The sequence below is a fragment of the Lasioglossum baleicum genome, chromosome 12 (assembly GCF_051020765.1).
Source record: "Lasioglossum baleicum chromosome 12, iyLasBale1, whole genome shotgun sequence".
In the NCBI taxonomy this organism is placed as follows: domain Eukaryota; kingdom Metazoa; phylum Arthropoda; class Insecta; order Hymenoptera; family Halictidae; genus Lasioglossum; species Lasioglossum baleicum.
The window spans coordinates 3,887,825-3,907,947 of record NC_134940.1 but is presented as its reverse complement, the minus strand read 5'-3'; the positions used below and the strand labels follow the sequence as shown (position 1 = coordinate 3,907,947).

The 20,123-nt window shown below is 42.5% G+C and overlaps 3 protein-coding genes across 11 annotated transcripts in view; 1 reads left to right on the top strand and 2 right to left on the bottom strand.

Annotated features, from left to right (window-relative positions):
- Positions 1–189: 189 nt before the first annotated feature.
- On the bottom strand, positions 190–4,006 carry LOC143214132 (annexin B11). 4 transcript variants are annotated; one of them, XM_076434785.1, is made up of 9 exons: positions 3,836–4,006; positions 3,504–3,561; positions 2,735–3,310; positions 2,453–2,629; positions 1,493–1,697; positions 1,270–1,422; positions 1,020–1,193; positions 761–942; positions 190–686 (listed from the first exon to the last, which is right to left on the bottom strand). In XM_076434785.1, the coding sequence occupies exons 2-9, from the start codon at positions 3,519–3,521 to the stop codon at positions 636–638; spliced, it is 1,536 nt and encodes a 511-aa protein (XP_076290900.1). In that variant the 5' UTR covers positions 3,522–3,561; positions 3,836–4,006; the 3' UTR covers positions 190–635. The 4 variants fall into 4 exon arrangements, with proteins under 4 accessions (XP_076290900.1, XP_076290901.1, XP_076290902.1 ...); XM_076434786.1 differs by lacking the exon at positions 3,836–4,006 and adding an exon at positions 3,675–3,816; XM_076434787.1 differs by lacking the exon at positions 2,735–3,310 and having other exon boundaries at positions 3,836–3,997.
- Positions 4,007–4,633: 627 nt separating this feature from the next.
- On the top strand, positions 4,634–6,911 carry LOC143214424 (uncharacterized). 3 transcript variants are annotated; one of them, XM_076435472.1, is made up of 6 exons: positions 4,634–4,651; positions 4,892–4,937; positions 5,034–5,162; positions 5,502–5,804; positions 5,875–6,122; positions 6,206–6,911. In XM_076435472.1, coding segments are annotated over exons 2-6 (972 nt in total). In that variant the 5' UTR covers positions 4,634–4,651; positions 4,892–4,935; the 3' UTR covers positions 6,496–6,911. The 3 variants fall into 3 exon arrangements, with proteins under 3 accessions (XP_076291587.1, XP_076291586.1, XP_076291585.1); XM_076435471.1 differs by lacking the exon at positions 4,634–4,651 and adding an exon at positions 4,658–4,795; XM_076435470.1 differs by lacking the exon at positions 4,634–4,651 and having other exon boundaries at positions 4,658–4,937.
- Positions 6,912–7,106: 195 nt separating this feature from the next.
- Positions 7,107–20,123, bottom strand: part of Tay (tay bridge kinase) — a 39,229-nt gene continuing 26,212 nt past the window's right edge. The window contains exons 1-16 of one of the 4 annotated variants that reach the window (XM_076435455.1): positions 15,442–15,913; positions 14,408–14,593; positions 14,213–14,326; positions 14,089–14,124; positions 13,971–13,997; positions 13,832–13,892; positions 13,549–13,751; positions 12,891–13,265; positions 12,061–12,296; positions 11,788–11,901; positions 11,478–11,698; positions 11,145–11,365; positions 10,893–11,057; positions 10,526–10,802; positions 10,316–10,457; positions 7,107–10,089 (exon numbers count right to left, since the gene is read on the bottom strand). In XM_076435455.1, the coding sequence (XP_076291570.1) occupies positions 9,054–10,089; positions 10,316–10,457; positions 10,526–10,802; positions 10,893–11,057; positions 11,145–11,365; positions 11,478–11,698; positions 11,788–11,901; positions 12,061–12,296; positions 12,891–13,265; positions 13,549–13,751; positions 13,832–13,892; positions 13,971–13,997; positions 14,089–14,124; positions 14,213–14,326; positions 14,408–14,593; positions 15,442–15,762 (3,735 nt within the window). In that variant the 5' untranslated portion in view covers positions 15,763–15,913 and the 3' untranslated portion in view covers positions 7,107–9,053. Of the gene's footprint in view, positions 10,090–10,315; positions 10,458–10,525; positions 10,803–10,892; positions 11,058–11,144; positions 11,366–11,477; positions 11,699–11,787; positions 11,902–12,060; positions 12,297–12,890; positions 13,266–13,548; positions 13,752–13,831; positions 13,893–13,970; positions 13,998–14,088; positions 14,125–14,212; positions 14,327–14,407; positions 14,594–14,682; positions 14,722–15,441; positions 15,914–20,123 lie in introns of those variants that run through there. The other 3 variants (XM_076435456.1, XM_076435454.1, XM_076435453.1) reach the window with 3 other exon arrangements.

Genomic DNA, 20,123 nt, shown 5'->3' with positions numbered 1-20,123 from the left:
ACACACACCTCTCACTTCCTACGCACTCCCCACTTTCATTGGGCGAATCTCTCCCCACCAACTCGTCACTTTTGGCACGCTCACGCTTTATAGCACGGAACAGATCCCATTCGAAATAAATTCAAGCGTAATATGACAATATGACATTGAAGTTCTCGCAGTACAATGGTTCAAGAACGTACGAACGTGTCACCGGTAAAATATACTTTATTCCCATTGTCTATTTAGACACATACATAAGCATTTTTCAAAATATACTCCAGATCTATGTGTTCTATCCTCTCTTAAATGTATACATATATAAAGAATATAAAATCTCATATAATATAAAGATACTATTCAATTCAAATTATTCGACCACTTTATAGTTATATATTGAAGTTCTTTTTTTGCGGCACATGGAAGCGTGGAAGATTCATTGTATGTAAAGCTTTAAATCATTTATAAAGATTTGCTTCGAGAACTTACGCATAGGAACATTACATTCATAGAAATATTTCATTAGAAAATGCCAATTGCCAGTACAACAAAGCAATAGACACGTAAATGTTTAAAATCGAGAATATAATTTTCATATCAAATGCAACTAGGTATCACCTTGTTCATTTGCTTAACCGATTGACGAAGTAGCTCGTTTAAGATACTAAAGCCAGAAGACACTTCTTATAGTGGCCTGAGCAATCACCCTGTAAACAAATTATGAACGTTAATGCACACCGTGGAACCTCGAGTTCGTCTATACGTTTATGAATATACTAACGGAGATAAAATCTTCCAAAGACTCGTTATACTGATGCCTGAACTCTTCTTTAATCTCTCCCATGTCCACCTCGGAACGTGTAACGACCAGTCTGATCAAACGATCATCGTCGGTGCCCATACCTTTCATACTTTTGTATAATTGTTCAGCAAAGAAGCCGGGTCTATTCTTCACGCATTTCACTGTTGCGAAATACCATCGGTATCAACGTACAATTTTTTTCATAAATAATACATATGTATATCACAGAATTACATACCAATAGCGAGCAGGCCCTTCTTAATGTCACCAGAGAATTCATTCTCGATAGCAGTTTCAAGGGTGTGTCCAGTTATGTTATCGTATTCTTGGAATATTTGTCTCAGTTGCGGTACGTTTCTCTGACAAAGAATGGAATTAAACGTTGACTCATCGGTACCGAATTGTAGTTCACCTAAGAACGCAATAAACATAATTACTTTCAGCTGATCAGAGAACTAAATGTATAAGTTATACTAGAAACTAGCTACCAGCTCTGAGAAGTTCTTTGGCATCATTTATCGCGTCACTGGGATCCACGTCGAATGACTCATCCCTGTTGGCACAACACAACGATACCATTAAACGTTTGAAGTTACCGGACGTATCGTTCCGTAGATCATCTTCCAGCGATCTTCCATACACTGAAAAAAGATTCCCATTTAAGAATTCGCAATGATAACAGAAAAATTCATCATCATGTACGAAACTCACTTGCTTCGTAAGCCTGTTTAATTACACGAATCTCGTGATTCGACATGGTACAAAGTACCTCGATAAGCACGCACTCGTCGGTACCAACACCGGCCATTGCATTGTGCAACTCTTTCGCGTAATATTGTGGCAACGGCATCATCATGGCGAGAACCAATTTCTCGAAATTGCCCGACAACTCGGACTTTAAATCTTTCACGAGATCCTATTCGAAAAAGAAGTATGTTGTTAACTTCCTTTCGATATACACTACCGCTCAAAAGTATCCGGACACTTGCGAAATGTGTAATAGCAACGCATAAAACTTACATAAGCATCTAAAATAGTGACTAAAAAATCGATCTTTATTACAGAGTGACAAGAAATAACGGAGTTAATCATATCTTATTATAATTCTGTCAAATTGACGAATTTTTTGAAAAGTCAAATAATAACAACCATAACATGGACCTTTAGTATTCACATATTTAAGAAGTTTCGAAATGGCCACCCTTTGTGCCGATACAGAGGCTCAAACGTGTCTTGAAATTTTCGTGTCTTGAAATCTAATGTTCTAAGTTGAAAACTACCTCTGTTGAAACTTACCAATATTTGGCAGATTAGATACGAGATTCATCGACGTATCCACCGCGATTAGATATTATCGTTTGCGCTATTCGCGGCAATCTTTCTATCAGTATTTGTATAGAAATTCTCTGAATTCGCTCTGCACCTTAGAAATGAAACGAAGTGAAACTTGAAATCCTTTCAAGCACCGAGATTGTTCCACTAGATTTCATTATATAATTTGTACATCAAAATAAATTCTATTACGCTATTACAATATACATAATAATAATAATTACAAGTGACAAAATTCTTCTAAATATTTTTCCTACTAACTTAAACTACGTTTTGTAGAGAAAAAGGAAGTGTCCAGATACTTTTGAGCAGTAGCGTAGGTAGGACTTTTGTTCTCACCTTTCCGTACAGGGTCTTGAACTGTATGGCAATCTCTTGGCGTTGCAAATTATTCCGGTTGGAGAGTATGCTAATGATGGTTTTCTCATCGGTTCCAAATCCCTTCATCGCTTTTCTCAAAGCTTCCGCGTCCGCCCTCGGATCAAAGTCGTTGCAGGGCACAACGGTCGGGGACAACTGTAACATAAATTAATAAACTGCCGTTTAGACACTGTTTCTCTTTCGCTAGAATAATCTCAAAGCAATTAATGGAGATTCCTAAGTTTATATCCTCTACCTCACCTTAGGCGTAAACTGATCTCTTCGGGGGGCTGGGCGCGAATGTTGAGGAGAAGCAGGTTTGCCTCTGTACGAAGAATAAGAACCAGCACCCTGCCCCCCAGAATATGTTCCGCCAGGGTACAAGCTTGCATTGTTCAAACAAGCATTGGGAGCAGAAGGGTAAGGAGTATGATTACCGAAAGCTTCTCTCGCTTCGGGTGCGTGCTGAAGAGTTGGATATAAATCGTAATTTTGTTGTTGAGGATATGCGGTGGGCTGACTAGGATATGCAGTGGGTTGACTAGGATACGGCGACTGCGATTGCTGAGGCAGGTAGGGCATAGATTGAGGCATAGGAATCGAAGATCCTCTGGACGATGGAGGAGGACATTGCCCTTGTAAAGGATGATTTGGCTGGGAGGGAGGAGGGCAGTGGTAAGGAGCATAAGGCATTGGCATTCCAAAGGATGTAGGGGGAACATTCGAGAAACCTATGTTTCCGCTCTGAGGGTAAGGCGGAGCACCAGGGGCGGAGGGTGTGCCTGGTGGAGCCCCAAACGATGTTGGTGGTCGTCCAGGAAAATGAATCGGCGGCCCCTTTGATATTAAGGCGTACATTAAAATAACACGCTCCAGCTTTTCATATATAATGCTTTCTAACATTGCTTAACTGTATTTCATTAGAGTTTGCAATGTTGTTAGCGTTAGTATAAATCGATTATTTGCAACATTAATCAAAATCAAATGTCACAATTAAGACTAATCTATGTAAAGAATTAGCTATACTTACTTGATATCCGTAACTCATCTTTCTGTTTTATTCAAGAAAACTGTCGAGTTGGAGTAATCTGTAATCAAACGAAAAGGTTTTCCCAGTTAGTCTCGAAGTGTCAGTAGCCAACTAACTACGAGATAATAAGTGACAGAAACATATTGAAGCATGACAATTACGACAACACACCTATGGAAAAAGTTAACAATGCAATGAACAGAGGAAGTAAACGCCCCACTTGTATGTTCGGACTCTTGTTACGAAACACTGACAAATAAAACGTAGTTCACAAAGCTTTATACCGAGTTCAGCCGAGTCGGAAAACCTTATGAATAAAATATAGAGCTTACCTAAGTTTTCACGGAATTCTATAGTATATATACTCTCTGCTATTATATAGATAATCGTTTTATTCGGCTATGTTTGAAGGAAGACAACAGCTATGACGCACATTTAGTCGTAGTGGGAGAAGGAAAAAAATAATTAACAGTTAGTTGGTTACTGACGTCACACGTCACAATGTACCGAGAAAAAGCCGTTGACGTTTCAAGTTTCAACCTTAGACCATATATGCTTATAGACCCGGCTTCAGATAAACATGTCGTGTTTCAAGATTACTTCATTTACCACATCCATCATCTGATTGATGAAGTAATCTTGGAACACGGCATGTTATTTGAAGCCGGGTCTATAAGTATATATAGTCTATGGGTTTACCAAACAACAAATCAACGAATCCTTTTCCTAGTTGCAAAATGAAAACAAACATGTCACTAGATTCACTGAATTGGATCGAGGGGAATGTAACTAAATCGGTCAACAATAAGTCACAAAAGTCATTGTAATAATTGTTACAGTGCATAAGCAATGAACAATCGCGTACCCGTACACTTACGTATATAAAAAGTGTAAAATTGGATATTGATTTCTTTATTTCTTATTGGACGGATGCGTTTTCGACCACTTGTTGTGCGACTGAAAAGTGAATATTTTCACCGTTTCTTGAATAAATTCAAAACTAAAATAAAACCTGGCGAATTATTTGTTTTTTTGTATATATTGTGTTACTTCGTCAATTCAATGGGCAGATTTTTATGTTGAAGGTTTCGTAATATATATATGGTAGCCGGCGGGAATAACGACGCGAGCGCCGCGTCATTATATTGGTATAATTTTGTTTCGTATCCCTCATAAGCTTCGTATGTTTATTATTCCTTAATGGCTTCAATAATGAAATAAAAAGTCTTGATAATCGGTGTTGTATGTTGGCTGAGTGCGAGAATATTAGATAAGAAGCCTACCTCGGCAAGGTGCCTTTCGGAAAAGCTACGATTTTCTAGCGGCACTGTCCGCCATTATTATTAGCGTTTGGTCAGCGTTCAACCCGAGTTTTCTTTCGATTACAGAGTAAAAACCACGCCTCTGACCACGAGATCCGTACCGTTCTGCGATGTAAGTAATCGAGATTATTTGAACGTTATTCGGTAACTATTTTCACGATACTATTGTAACCTTGTTGTTGCCGGGTGTTTTCATGTGTTCGTGTAGGGCACGCAGTCGGAAAGATAGCACAGGTAAAAGTGATTCTGAGGCTACGGATAAAGAGAACAAGAGGGAAAGGGGCAGAGAAAGGGAAAGAAAGAAACGTGCTGCTTCCACATCCAGCAGTGGTAGCAGGTAGATAATAGACATTTTTTCAATTCGACCATAAACAATTACACCAGGGATAGCTGGAGTAGACTACATACACCCAACAGTATAATTTCTATATACTTCCTTGCAATACGTAATGCTGAACCTGCACATTTGCCCTCTTATAAAATATAAAATATAAATATAATTCGATTAAAATCAACGTCTTTGTAGATATAGCCCGAACGATCGTACAATCCAAGAGATACAAGCGAGTCGTATCGTACTGCTTGTAATCCAAATTTGTTTATGATCTACAAATTACGAAAGAATTTAAATTCTTGGTTATTGCTTTATTAAACAAGAAAAAAAACTGTTTCACAGTTCTTCAGACAGTAGTACCGGATCATCGTCCACAAGCAGCGGAAGTAGCTCTAGATCGAGTTCCAGTTCCAGTACCAGCTCGAGTAGCTCCGGTAGTTCGTCCGGTAGCTCCAGGGACAGGGGAAGGAAGAGAAGTCGAAGTAAAAGTGTTGATGCTTCTCGTAGACACGATAATAAAGAAAAAGAAAGGGAGAAGGAAAGGGACAGAGAAAGGGACAGGGACAGAGACAGAGACAGAGAGAAGGACAAGAAAAAGGGCAGCAATTCTGTGATCGACAAACCTAAGCCCAAAGGACGTTCCAGGTAAATGCGTCGATCCCGATGATACTGTAATCTTATAACGTTAATCGCATTATTTGTTTAACTTTCATAGATCACCGTCACCGCGCAGAAAACGCCGGGAACGATCGCCCATTCCTAGACCGACAAAAATACACATCGGTCACTTGACACGCAATGTCACCAAGGAACACATTATGGAAATATTTTCGACATACGGTCAGATAAAAATGGTCGACTTCTCTATGGATAAGCTTCACTCTAATCAAGGCAGAGGTTTCGCCTACGTGGAATTTGAGACAGCAGACGAAGCTGAGAATGCAATGAAACACATGGACGGTGGTAAGTATTGAATTTTGAAGAAATTGTGCGAAAAACGAGCGTTCCGACGAGCTTCGATTAAACGTTTCGTCGAAATTGTACAGGACAAATAGATGGCCAGGAGATTACTGCTGCTCCAGTATTATTACCAAAGCCACGACCATTACCCATGCGAAGGATGTCACCGTTAATGGGCAGAAGGGCGCCTCCACGATGGGGCGGCGGGGGTAGAAACACACCGCCGCGTTATCGGAGACGTTCACCACCCATCAATCGTCGTAGGAGCCCACGACCACCAAGACGCAGGCCGAGAACCCGGTCACGAAGTCCTCCGAATAATCCACGGCACAGACATCGTCGCTACACGAGATCAAGCACGAGCAGCTCTCGATAGCAACTTTGTTTTTTTTGTATATATCATGCAAGAACTGAATTTGACCGACCACATTTCATTCTGGTCGGTCATCTTAATATATTAAGGAAACCAATTTTTACCGATTCAATTCGAACATATTTGACAGGGAAGAAGTGTACGCACTGGAAACAATAGACTCTGTTTCGCGACGGTGATCACCGACAACTCACGTTCTCCAAACACTAAGCCGCCGTTCGCGATCCACAAAATACTGCTTTTCAAATATATGAATTTCACACATGTGTCAAAATGTTATTGCGATTGATTGGTACCTGATGATGTTGACCTTAAGGCGCCAAAAAAATGAGGAAAATAACGAAAAAAAAATATGTATCTGTAAACCGCTTAGATATTGTGTCCCTTTATAGTATTAAATGATACTTATAATACATGAAGACTTCAGAATAACGAGTTATTTACTATTTGAGCACGTGATACAGTAGGTACCGTTTTAGAATGCGTATATAAAGACGAACCGTGATATCTTTGTACTATAAAGCGTATACTTGTCGTAGGCTTCTTTTCTGAGGTCTTTATGAATCGTGAAACGAAGAGTTATTAGGCTGGTGAAAAGCACTAAAACATACAGGTTTGATAGAAACTATGATTATTAGACCCTTTTACAAAGAATCAATTTTAGAAAAAACCTATTCACACAAAATCCTCTTTTATAGTTCGCGATATCTACAAAAACAGAATCATTGCATCACATTGCAACTCTTTGCGTCGATGAAAAATATCTACAATTTTTAAATTGCGTATGGTCATTAATTATATAATAATATACACTTTTATGGTGACTTTACAATATATAAACGAAACAAAGTTCAAGAGCCTGATCACTTGACAGAAGTATCTTTTTGTCGAGGCACCAGGATTTCTCGAATTCTAACCTGGTCCATGGCACGAATATGGTCTATTTTTTATAGTGTTTCATTTTCTTTCGTGAGAGATCTCGAATTGGCTCTCTGGTAACATAACGACGTATATATGTATATACATATACATACATGTGTAGATATACATATATATACATATACTAAATATGGCTGACAATTGAGAGGAAAATATAAACAAGAATGCAAAGCTGTTTCTTTTCTCGGAATCTCGATGAAATCGGAAAAACAAATTGGTGAAAGCAATTTTCTTTGCGTTGCTCTGAACGTGACTTATTTTTGATTGAAGCACTTTGGCACGGACAAACTGCTTATGCATTTGTTTACTCGTATATCTCACTTTTCTTTTTTCCCCAGTAAATACAATTATTTTTGTTTCTTCGACTAACAACGTGAGTGAAACCCGTTTGTATAATTTGTTTAAAAAATTTGATTTATGCCATTTATCGTTTTTCTTTTTACAAATTACAATGAAAAAAGCAATTGCAATGCTTCTGAACAATCTTACATATTTTTTTTTTTATATCACAGGAAAGCACCAGAGTGCAATTCTAGTCTCCATGCAAATGATCGAGGAAATAGGAGAAAGGGGGGCGGGACTGGGGACAGGAGTTGGGGGAGCAAGCTTGTGCTGCCAAAAGCCAGTGATACCTGTTTGCCCTCTCGGTTCATCTATCATTCGCTACGGTACAACCGAAAAAATCTATCATCGAGAAGTATAACAAAAATTCACACGTAACGTTTGTTTATATTATATCGATCGAATTAGGGCAATTTGTCTCTCTTTCTCTCTCTCTCTCTCGCTTTCTTTCGCTCTTTCTCTCTCTCTCTCTCTCGCTCTCTCTGTGTGTGTATTTCATTTTACGATCGTATCCGTACGTCATTAGTAGAGATTCCGTTAATACGTCGTAATAAATAAATAATTAAATAACTTTTGAGTAATGGTAGAGATCCGCATAACTTTTTTCCTCTTAACTTGGATTTCATTATTTTTTTTCTGTTTACGTAGCATCGTCTCGCATTCTACAATATCTATAATATTACACACGATACCTTTTTTATTTTTTCCTTATTTAAACTGTACGCATAGTTTACTCGTAATGATTAAAGTCTATATACCGCTATGAACAGTCAGATCCCCGAAACTTTCAGAGAATCACAATAATATAACCGTGTCATTGTCATTTTTTTTGTAACAGATTCGCGCGAGATCAATGCCTTAGGACAGCCACGTTTCTCGACATGACCGTCGTGTCTGTCTGTTCATTCGTTCGTACATCCGCATTGTCACCGTAGATTATGTACGGATCGCGGAACAAGGCATCTTCGTTATACGGTCCTTCTCGTACGAGACTATCATCGAACGTTCTCTCTTTCTTTCTCACTTTCTCTCACTCTCTCTCTCTCTCTCGCTCTCTCTCTCTCTCTCTCCTCACAATATTACAGTTCGTCTCGATCACTTTCATCGATAACTATAAATATTATATAATATATGTACAATTTTCTTTTAAATAACGCCTCTTCTCCGTTAGCAAAATATCAACACCGAAGGGTCCAGAGCGGGCTTGGTGTAGATGCTCAGAACGCAGACCCGTTCGCGCGTTGTCCGCTCGCAGAAGCAGAGGACGTGGGTAGGATGTATCATCGGGATTGCGACGTATCCTCCTTCTTGTGTATGTCGGCGTGCATCAAAGCTGGCTCTAATTGTCTCGTCGGTACTCCAGGTCCTGGGCCAGCTCTATGATGCATGTGTAGATTACTCAACGGGCCAGGACTGGGGTCCTTGCCCCTAAGAGAATTTACAGGTGGTGGGGGATAACCGGCGTACAGTTTCGCCCTTTCCTCTTCCTCCGCGCGGAACGCTGCAGCAGCCATCAATGGGTTATACCGTAGCTGCTGTAGAGGATCGTAACGGTAATCCCTGAAAGGATCGCCGGGCCAAGGAGCTCCAGGTTGACCGGTGGGCGCTGACGGTGGTGCGAAGTGTTGCATCGGGTGCCCACCCAAACCGGGAAGCATGGTTCGCGGCATGGAATGAGGAGCGGGCATACTGTGCGGATGCCTAGCCAGATACGAGTGCGGATGAGGATGATGGTACCTCGCGTCGGGCAATGGACTAGGACCAGGCCCTTGCGAGGGTGGCGCTCCAGGGCCAGGACCCGGTGGTCTCGAAAGCAACACAACTTCGTCGTCTTTGCTTCGCGGCTCCTCCTTAACGCGAACTTCCCCGGCATCCATCGGCCCTGACCCGTTTCTCATCGGCGATCTATCCCGACCGACGACCACGTGTTGCCGATTCTGATGCATCATCCTCTCTCGCTCCATCTCTCGTCTCTCCATCTCGCGACGCTCCTTCTCCCGCCTTTCCCGTTCCCTCTCGGCAGCCTCCTGCTGTTTTCTCTTCTCTTCTTTCTCGCGTTCCCGTCGCTCGCGTTCGCGTTGCTCTTCGCGTTCGCGTTCTCGTTCCCGTTCCCGTTCCTTCTCCCGTCTCAAACGTTCACGTTCGCGTTCCCGTTCTCGTTCTCGTTCACGCTCACGCTCCCGTTCTCGCTCCCGTTCCCGTTCCCGCTCACGTTCTCGCTCCTCGAGTTCGGCTCGTCTGTCGATCGCTGGCGGTTCCGGCTTCAGACTCCAAGCAACAGTGGTCGGCGGGAATCCTGTCGAGGCTCGTTGCAACCTACGATTCGATCGTTGATCGTTCAGGAAATTTTTATGGAATGTTGTATTAGACGATTTTGTTACAGTTGACACGTTGAATGTCGCGATGGTCGCCGACGATTGTCAGAAAATTAGTTAAAAAAACTTGGTTATCCAGTAACTCGTAATTATACAAAGAATTATACAAAGTTCACGCGGCAGTCAACGTGTTAAAAGTATAACAGGAGTTTCGTTGATAGACGTACCCTCTCCAAGGATCGTGCACAGAACCAAGCCCACCCAATGGTGCCATTCCCCTTGGCGGCGGGAAGCTAGAAAGACCTGGAAAATTGGGATTCGGCGCGCCAAACGTTGACGGGTATCTGCCAAATGGCGACATTCCTGTTCCTGCAATTGTTTACGTGTAATCTACATATTATCGTTATCTCATCAGAGTTACGAGCGCAATAAATTACCTAAATGTGACGTCGGTGTTGATAAGAAGCCAGGATGTGGTGGCGGGGGTGCAGGATGGGCTGGAGGTATGTTTGTAGGAAACGGAGGTGCCATTGGAGGTGCTCCAATCCCAAGACCACTTCCTGGCCCTCCTGGGTAAAGATGACCCGGCGGTCTGAGCAGCTCTGTTTTCGTACCAACAACTCCTCCGGCTTTGGATTCCGCTTGTTGTTTCTGCTGATAATGATAAATCTGCCAAGCAATGCGCACATGCATCGCGTTCCATTTTCCACTTTTCTAAAATAAGATATGAGCATGAAGAGAGGAAGCGATTCGCACAGAAACCTGAGGAGATGGCGCCGTATACAAAGATCGTAAAGCGAATACCTTCGGTGCAAACGATGTTAAATGATTGGGTGCAACGAAAGGAGTCGAAGGCGGTCCAATTCCTGGATGCAAGAGACCGGTGTTGAAACCCGAGTAATCGGAGAGATTTAAATTGCCACGATAAAACGGTGACTCGACTCCTCCCAATTTAGGGATATCCTTAAACTAATGGTACACGATTATTCGTAAAACTTAAACGTTCACTTTTTCAATCGTTGGCGATTTAAGAGTCTAATTGGTTCTGTTACATACGATAGGTGGTGGGAACAAGGTTGTAGCTGCCGTTGGTGGTAGTAAAGGTGTCGTGTGCTGATGTACGTGAGTGTGTTGATGTTGATGATGGTGCATCTCTGTTCTAAGGTACGGCGGTGGGCCCAAGTTGCCGACTCCGACGTTTCTGTCTTGCGACGCCAAAAACCTATTGTCCAGCTCTCGCCTTAACAGGTCCGCCTGACCTGCGACATGAGTCACCCCTGTTTTTGGTTAGTCTCGTTCCGCTTAGGGTTCTCGAGGCAGGCGATCGAGTTGTACCGAGTTTTACGGATAAGTAAGAGCTTCAATTCAACACGTAGCACGTCCACTTACTTGTTTGAAAGAGCGACTCCGCGGAGAACGGGTTCGGATTTGTTGTCGGCGGTGGTAGCGAAGGCAATGACGTGTGTGGACTGGAACTGGAGACGGGAGGTGGTAACGGTGCGGCGAACATTGGCGGCGGAAACGTGTGCATGCCTAATGGTACCGGTGGAGGTGTTGGTCTTGGAACTGATGTCGCCGTTGCCGGGGACAGTTGCGAAGTTGTGCTGCTACTGCAAATTTTCGAAAGTTAGAAATTGTAGACACAGTTTTTCGTAAAACTATCCACGCACACGTTAGATAAACTAAACAAGGTTCGTACCTAATCCATCCTTGTGGTTTCGAGTAAGCAGGTAGACTAGAATTCGCTGGAGAAGATGTGTTTGGCACACTTACTGGTGTTATGCTACCTCGACTTAGGCTACTCACGTTACTGCTGTAACAAGTAATATCGCTTTAAGTACTTCATCGTACCGTGCAGAGCAAACTGTGAGATTACACACAGAGTGCGCGACATAGAATTTGTGATCGGGACGCTTTCAAGCTAAATCTTCGCGAAAGATCCCGTGTGTATGTACAGGCTACAAGATTATACCTGTAACTATCCCTTTCCCGGCTCGGGCTGTGTCCGCGAGGCGAGTTATTGTTTCTTCCAGTTAGACTACAGGCTACCATGTCTCTATGAGCGATGGTGTTCGCCGTAGTGACTGTATTGGTTATCGTGGATACGCATGTCGTGGTGGCAGCGCTCAAGGGAGTATTATGGTTTGTGGTACTATTTCCTACAGGCTGTTTACTTATATTAGTACACGGGGAAGCTCTACTACCTCTCTAGAAAAAAAGAATAGGAAATATCGATATTAGTACATACCTCGCGAAACGTTTCATATGTAACATTAGTTCAACGAAAATCCATAGATAGTAAGGGAACACACCGAAACGACTATGGGGTGAAGCCTAATCGCATTTTTAATGGAAAGTAGCTTTTACGAAAAATATTAGACACATACGATTTGATTCGAATGTAACACTATGTTTATGGGACGCGTCCTAATATTTTTAATTTGCGATTGTTGAGATTTGTTATTTTTATAACACGTTGACAATGACGCCACTGGCGCAGCCAATCTCGATACAAATGCGTAAACACAATAATGTTTCTAATTTTGTAACTGCAACTAATACGAGAATAGTGGTTTCAAATGACAAAGTGTACACGCGAGCATGTCGACATACGTACATGTATATGATGCGATTCTAATAGGAACAATTTCGCTCAAAAACCAACAAGATACGCTGGGCTGTGAACGTGATAAACTAACGTAAAATCGTGAGTTTTAGTGGTCCGTAAACCCAGTGTTAAATGGATCTAGGTTCTCGGTATGTGTTCCCTTACGCGAGACCAAGCAAATATAGATGACTTACCACTTCCGCTCGTGATGAAGCAGAATGAGAAGGAGAGGGTACCGCGGGTGGAAGGTACGGGCTGTGGTTCAGAGCAGTGTACGGCGTATAAAGGGGCGGATAAGACGGTTGAGTTTGTGGATAAGCGGCCATGGGTATCGACGGCGGATAGCTGGTGGTGGTTGCTCCGTTCGAAGGTGCCGCCGGGGTGACACCTAAACTGGCTACCGCGGGACTAGTTGTATGACTCGACGAAACGAGGGGCACATTAGGTGTGTGTAACGCAGGTATCGTAGTATGAGGCTGTTGAGACAAGGATGGTGGTGGCAGAGCAGGGGAATCTGGTCGCTGTTGCGGAGCTATTGCACGTGGGTTCGCTGCCAATGGACTAGTCATCTGCAAAATTCATTCGACCAATTAATACGACGCGTTCGCACGCAGAATTAAATCAAAGTCAACCCTTTGCACTCGGAGCTATTCTAACATTTCTTCTGAACATTTCTTCATTTCATTCCACTTTCTAAAAATTGGAAATTGCATAAACATCTGCAGTCTATTGATATAATACGTCATACAATACTTAGATGTTTAGTAATCGGTTAGATTTAATAATAGTGGTGACTCTGAGTCTACCATTCGAGTGCTCAGGGTTAAAATGCCTAGAAACACGTTTACTTACAGGTGGCTGGGATATGTGAGGGGGTAGAGTAGGACTGGGAGGGCTCGGCGCTGTTGGTACTGGTGCAGATGCAGGCACAGGTGCTGGTATAGGTGCTGGAGCATCCGTTGCTGGATTGGATATTTGTCCGCCAGTGTCTGGAGGAGAACCTCCGGCCCCGTTTGCTGGAGGCAATACGTGTGGTGAAGATGATGGCAACTCGTCTACAAGTTTAAATTCAATGAGATCGTATGGTTACAGTTCGCGTTGTTACGGACGTATTGTTAATACGCGTGTTGCATACATTTACGTGCAAGGGGTGGTGGGGTAGAAGATTCAAAGAGTATCGATTCAGCATCCGAGCCCTGCAAAAGAAACGTTGTTTTCAGAAACCATTGATTCTCCGTTGAACTTTTTAATCGACCGAGTGTAAATCCACGTACCTTATCGTCTTCTCCTTCACTATCACACTACAAGGGACAGAGAAAATAAGAAGATGTTAGGTTCGCTTCCATTGTTTCTAGGTAACGCTTTAGCTAGATCAGTTTCTATAATACTTACGATATAACCTTTACCCGAACTGCAATGACTGCTAGCCTGTGAACACACGAACAAAGCAAGCATGAGCACTTGATTCTACGTGCACCGATAAGAATAATCTGCGCATCGATGCGATTCTACTTACATCGCTGAGGTGGTCCCTGGAACTGTCTGCGTCCTGGCAATCCCTAGGTATACCAGGGCCGTGCAGTTGTTCAGATGCTCTACCACTATCGTCGCTTGTACCTGCATCTAGGCCCTTGGAAACAAATGGTCTACAGTTAGTCGATCGTTCCACCGCACAGTATACTTATATGTATCTAGGAATTTGAAAGCTTACCTGGTTGAGCGTCGAAGGTGTCAGTATGGAATTGTGTGTATAATGGTTGTGCTTGAAATGATTTTTGATGTGATGCTCGTTGTGTCTATTATTCTGTCCTGTGTCCACCTTTGGTTTCTCTTCTACTATTGACAACAGCGTGTGCAGCTTCTTGACATTATTTTTACCGGTTAGTTTTATTGCACTCTGTAATCAGAAGGAAGACGATTGTATTAGTCGAATGGTCCAACGGCGAAAAAGAAACTTATCTTACGTATGTACAGGTGTATTTTTACAAAGATATGTGCAATGAGTCCCATAAAAAAATAATGTCAATGGTGGTTTTTTTTTCGAGGATTACGTTCCGGGAGAGACGTTGTTATTTACACGAGTCTGCGGACGCTGTTGCAAGCGGTATCACGATAAAACGGTATTGTGATCCTTGACGGCGAGGCTCCGCGGGATCTCGAGCTCGACAAACGCGAATTAAAACAATCGAATCTCATTGGTCACGGTGATTCGTTACGCCTGACACACACGGACACTCGGTTTCGTGGACGTGCGTGAATCGTCCGCCGTATTTGAATTCGAAACGCATATGACTGGTCAGCAAGCAGACCAGCGATCGAGTATATGCAACACGTATGGTAAACACTGCCACAGTTTTGCACCGGCGCGAACACGGAGTACACGTCGGCCTTTGTGTCGGCCGAGAACGTCGAATTTATCGGCAGCGAGAGACAGGCAACGAGAACCGCGAGATACTCGAACGTCGGACGTCGGATGCTGGTCGCGCGCGCACAAGTAGAAAAAGCCGCACGAGAACGCCTTTCCTTCGGGTGGCTTTAAACCGCGATGTCAGTGCACATTTCCGAACGGGTGGCGCTCAGCCCCCCACCTTTTTCCTTCCCCCTCTTTCCCTCCCTCTCTATCTCTCTCTCTCTTTGTTTCTCTCGGTGTATTTCAGTGTATTTCTCCCCTCTCCCGTACACCTAAATACCGTTATCAGTGATGAACGTTCCGCGTATATTCTCGTACGGCGGGCGAGTACGCACACGCGTATACTTTTCCGATGGACAAGCGATTTTCCAGTGATTTTCCTCGATGGTTCGAGCTTTCGAGACGGACGAGAGCGTTCGCAGAAGATGACAGCAGGAATCGCAGCCAGCAACCGTGTGTCTCGTGTGCGCGATGCAGCACACGAATGGTGGGGGAGAATGAAAGAGGTAGCCTGAGCGGGGAAAAGGTGAAGGGAGGCGAGCCGGAGGAAGGATCGGAGGACGTAGAAAGTGGGGGGCAGGCGCTAGTGGGAAAAAGGAGGGGTGGGAAGGACGAGGAAGGCAGCAGAGAAAGAGCGAGGAAGAAAGAAAAGACATTGACCGAACGAGCAGCCGCGCGACAAGGCCTCCTTTGCCGTGCCAGGCCAGCTGGAAGGAACGAAGCCCCGAACCCTGACTTCTCTTTCTCGAGACACCGTGTATTACTTTCCTTTTCCGATAACCGCCCCTCCCTTCTGCTCGCTCCCTCTCTCTCTCTCTCCCGCCCCTAGCTTCCCCATATCTCTCTCTCTCTCTCTCTCTCTCCCTCTTTCGCTACCCCACCTCCCGGTTAGCAAAGAAACACGATGGGAAAAAACCACTAGAGGCCCGCGCGATGTAAAAAACCACCAGCTAGCAAAAGCCATGCTCCACCTGCGCACGTGTGCCAACTGCGAATCGAAACCCCCTAGGATGTGTAACCGCGGTCGGATTACACTTTTCCCTGTCCGAAGGAAATTAAAGGGGTATTCTCATTCGGAGAACCGACGGATCATATTTTTTCTGAACTTCGCTGACCTTTCGATTTTGCGAAATTGCTAACATTTCATTTGCCTAAGTGGAATTCACCTAATGGAACATGTCGAAGGAAGAGTGGAAAGATTTCGCTGATATTCGACGCTAAATAATAAATAAATTTTTACACATTTGACATTTAAAAATTTCAATACATTAATTAATTCGAAATGTCGAGTGCTCTAGTCGTTCTGTGTAGAAGATTGGAAACTTTTGTAACAGATTATACGATTAGCTTATACAATGAAGATGTAATTCAGATTCCAATCGAACATTCGAATACAGAGATTTAAATACATTCCGGAGAAAGCGGATCCTTGGAATTTATATTAAAAAAGAAAGAACAGAAGTTTTATAACGAAAGATTTAAATGCAGTGCTTCGTGGGAGATGCATAAAAATCGCGAAACGTTGCGAGGCTACTTTGCGGTAAAGTTTAGTCGCACAATTCTTCGGTGAAAAAAGGTAAAGAGCTGTTCGAGTCTGCGAGGTGAGGTTCTTCGACACAGGACGAGTAAAGGAAGGTCGTTCCCGGACGTGCGGACGTTCCACCGGTCGGCTACTCCGTGCTTTGGCTAGCCGGCTACTAAACTCGTCCGTACAACGTTGCCACGTCTATCTGTTCGGTGTTGACACGATCGGGCTCTAATTTAGCTAGTACCCGCGGTTCGGGTAGATTCGAACGCGATGTTAATGCATTCGCTCCGTGCATACACATACGGTTCGAACAAGTTGACGATTCCAACGACATGTCTTTTACACGTCGCTCGAGTCATTATGTCATTAGAATTCGTTCGATCGTCGCGCGCATCGCGTACGATTTTTGATTTGCCCAGGACATATAAATTTGCAGAAAGTTGCCTACAAGAACGGGCCAATTTATCTGACTGTAAACGATTGCAAAATACGTTTACATTTATATGTGTAGCTTTTTCGTTTTGTTGTACATATTGTATTTGTACTGTTACACTTCAGAGATTTAATTGTTGTTGGCAGCATTGGCAACGAGACGTTCCAACTACCAAACAATGTGTTAACCTGTCACGATCTGTTGAGGACAGCCCTATTAAATACGACGACAGTGTACTTCTTTTTTGGCGGGGTATCACTAGCGGCACGATTAAGCATTCTTCACTCTCATTCGTAACAAGCGGATAATAACAGTCATTCGGACATCTGTTCGACGAAAATTTCGGCCGTTTGCCAGTACCAAATTGACGTACCGAGCGTGAACCGACGCTGGCCTACATCCAAAAATTGTCGGAAAGTAAATATGTATGTATCGCGGCAGCGTTGTTTATATCCGGTGTTACTGTCTCCGGTATCTGTATTCTACGTTTCCGTTTGTTAGCCCGATATTTTGGCGGGAAAAACGTCGCCGCCATGCTTTTTCGCGCGTCTTTTAAAAGGCTGATATCAGATTTCCAGATGAATTTACGATTCTGAAGCGATTTTCAATTTTTTTAGTTACGAATTTATCTTCGATTTAAGGGGAGACAGGGGAGAGTTCGGGATTAGAAATGGATGATCCACTCCACAAATGGACATTGTGGCCTTTAAATGAATAATTAATAAATAATGATTCATGAATACTTAAATTATTGTTAATTCTTCCTTCTTTCAAGTCCTTAATGAATAAACAGATATATCAATCTAATTTAAAAGTTTATATACAGTATCTCGAGATAGGGCTATAAAAGTTATACTCTCAACCCTTTGCACTCCGAATTATTTTTCAATTATGGTGCATTCATTTGTTTCATTTGAAATTTACTTCAAAGGACAGTTCCTTGACTGCTACTTATTTTAAACAATTTTGTTTACTAATTATATTAATTTACTAATTATTGTATACATTTGTAAAAAAGGACCTCGGTCTGTATATAATAATAATAATATTAAATATAGATTTCAGACTTTGTTGAAATTTTTATTTGTGGAACTAATATTTGTTTCAACTACAAAATAAGAATTAAATGAATAAAGGAAGAGCCACATACATATAAGAACCCGTTTTATTTACATTTTTCTTCCTGTGATGTCGAGTCGCAAAGGAGTGCAAAGGGTTAATATCGAGTTAATTTTTTTATTGAACAACTTGATTTTGTAAAACGGTTCTGAAGTGCCAAAAGAATTAAAGCATTGCAATTTTGGTCTGATTTGCATAATCGGATTCCGCGATATAGCGATATGCCGGTGCAGAATGCATATGGATATAAACAGGTAGTATGTACTCCGATTGATTTCTTTTTAAATCGATTTTTCAAGATTCCATTGTTTATCGAATCGATTCTTCAATTTTATTGAAATTATTATTATTATTATTATTATTATTATTATTATATACGGACGGAGGTGTCCTTTTATACAAATGTTTGCAGTTGTTTACAGTAAACTGACAGAAACAAAAAGAAACACAACATAAAAGAAAGTCTTAACCTAAAATTTACATAAAAAGGGACAAGCGCGAAACTAAACAAATACCGGAAGCCTATTCATAGGATTTTCAATAATTGTGCTGCACCAAAAGAAAGCATATAAATTTTCTTTTACATTGCAAATAAATAAAACTATTAGATGTCGTTATTGAGGGTGACTTGTTAGTTCGCAATAAAAATTGCTGTTGCTATTGAAGGTTCCATTCAAAAGTGTTCAGCCATGTACCACAGATTTTTCAAAATTATGCAATAAGCACCGGTCGGTAATGTGTTAACAAATAATCTTGCGTAATTTTCTTTTGAATTCCTGTAACGTGCCATTAAAAAATTAAGAATTGAATTTTTTATCGCTGCGATTCAAAATCGATTTTGTTTTGCAAGAATCGCTCATCCCTAAATGAAATGTTTGTGTATCAATTCACTCGGCGTCTCCCGTTCTAGAAGGAAGCGTTTATTCTCGCAGATTAAACTGTTGACAAAATAAACGTCGATGATTGTGCAATGACCACGATCAACGGTCGAAAACACGGTTAATTCTCGACTGGGAAAGATCTTTATCGGGAAAGCGATGTATATTTTAACGCGAGCAAGTGACGCTGACACGTCAAACGGAATGCAGTGACGAAACAGACAGAGGAAGAGGGAAAAAGAGTGAGAGAGGGAGAGAGGAAGAGGGGTCCAGAATCGAGTGCCGGTATCCATGTTTCGTCTAGTTGGTCCAGCCGACCAATCAAGTGGCCTTATGTTAGTTCTGCGAGCGCAAGGCAGAGGGAGAAAGTGGAGACGAAGTCTTGGAAAGAGGGCAGTGGACTCGCCGTTCTCGAGAATAGAAAAGAAAAAGAAGCGACCACAGTAGTGGTAGGTAGCAGTAAAAAGATTTACAATGCTGTAAACGCGGCGATAAAGCGGACCATCGTGTCGCGGGACGCGGGGAAAGATTATTTTCGTTTGTGAATATTTCCCGCTGATTCGCGTAGGTTACCGAGCCGTATGGTGTCTCGCGGACAATTGCGCGCCGCGCTTCGAAGGTGTCACGTAATTCGGATGATTTGTGAATAAGTGCCGCCATTATTCATCCGGTGCAACGTTTATTACCGATATTACCGGTCGCTGTCACTTTCCCGCGGAAATCGTGAATTTTGAGGGAAGGGGCAAACAGATATTATTTTCTTCATCACGTTTTTCGAATGTCTATGGCAAATTACTCGGTGTATCCTAGCGTCGAAATTGACGTATTTACAAGCCGGATCGAGATTCGCAATCTCGACCACTCTGTCGTGCATCTTATCACCGTGAAATCGTTGACACCGGTCACGTCTTGAGATTTCAATTCTCGACTCCTTTCCGATCGACAAGATTAATTAATTCGAGACACACGCCGACATACGAGGCGGCCAGATGAGGGGAGGGAGCACGAATCAAGGGGGAAAAGTTACCCTTTCTCGGATATTGTGGCACATGCGCGATA

Coding starts and splice junctions, on each gene's coding strand:
- LOC143214424 (XM_076435472.1), top strand. Junction 5,163..5,501: donor ACATCCAGCAGTGGTAGCAG/GTAGATAATAGA, acceptor ACTGTTTCACAG/TTCTTCAGACAGTAGTACCG. Junction 6,123..6,205: donor AATGAAACACATGGACGGTG/GTAAGTATTGAA, acceptor GAAATTGTACAG/GACAAATAGATGGCCAGGAG.
- LOC143214132 (XM_076434785.1), bottom strand. Junction 1,698..2,452: donor TCAAGACCCTGTACGGAAAG/GTGAGAACAAAA, acceptor TTTTTCGAATAG/GATCTCGTGAAAGATTTAAA. Junction 687..760: donor CTTTGGAAGATTTTATCTCC/GTTAGTATATTC, acceptor ATTTGTTTACAG/GGTGATTGCTCAGGCCACTA.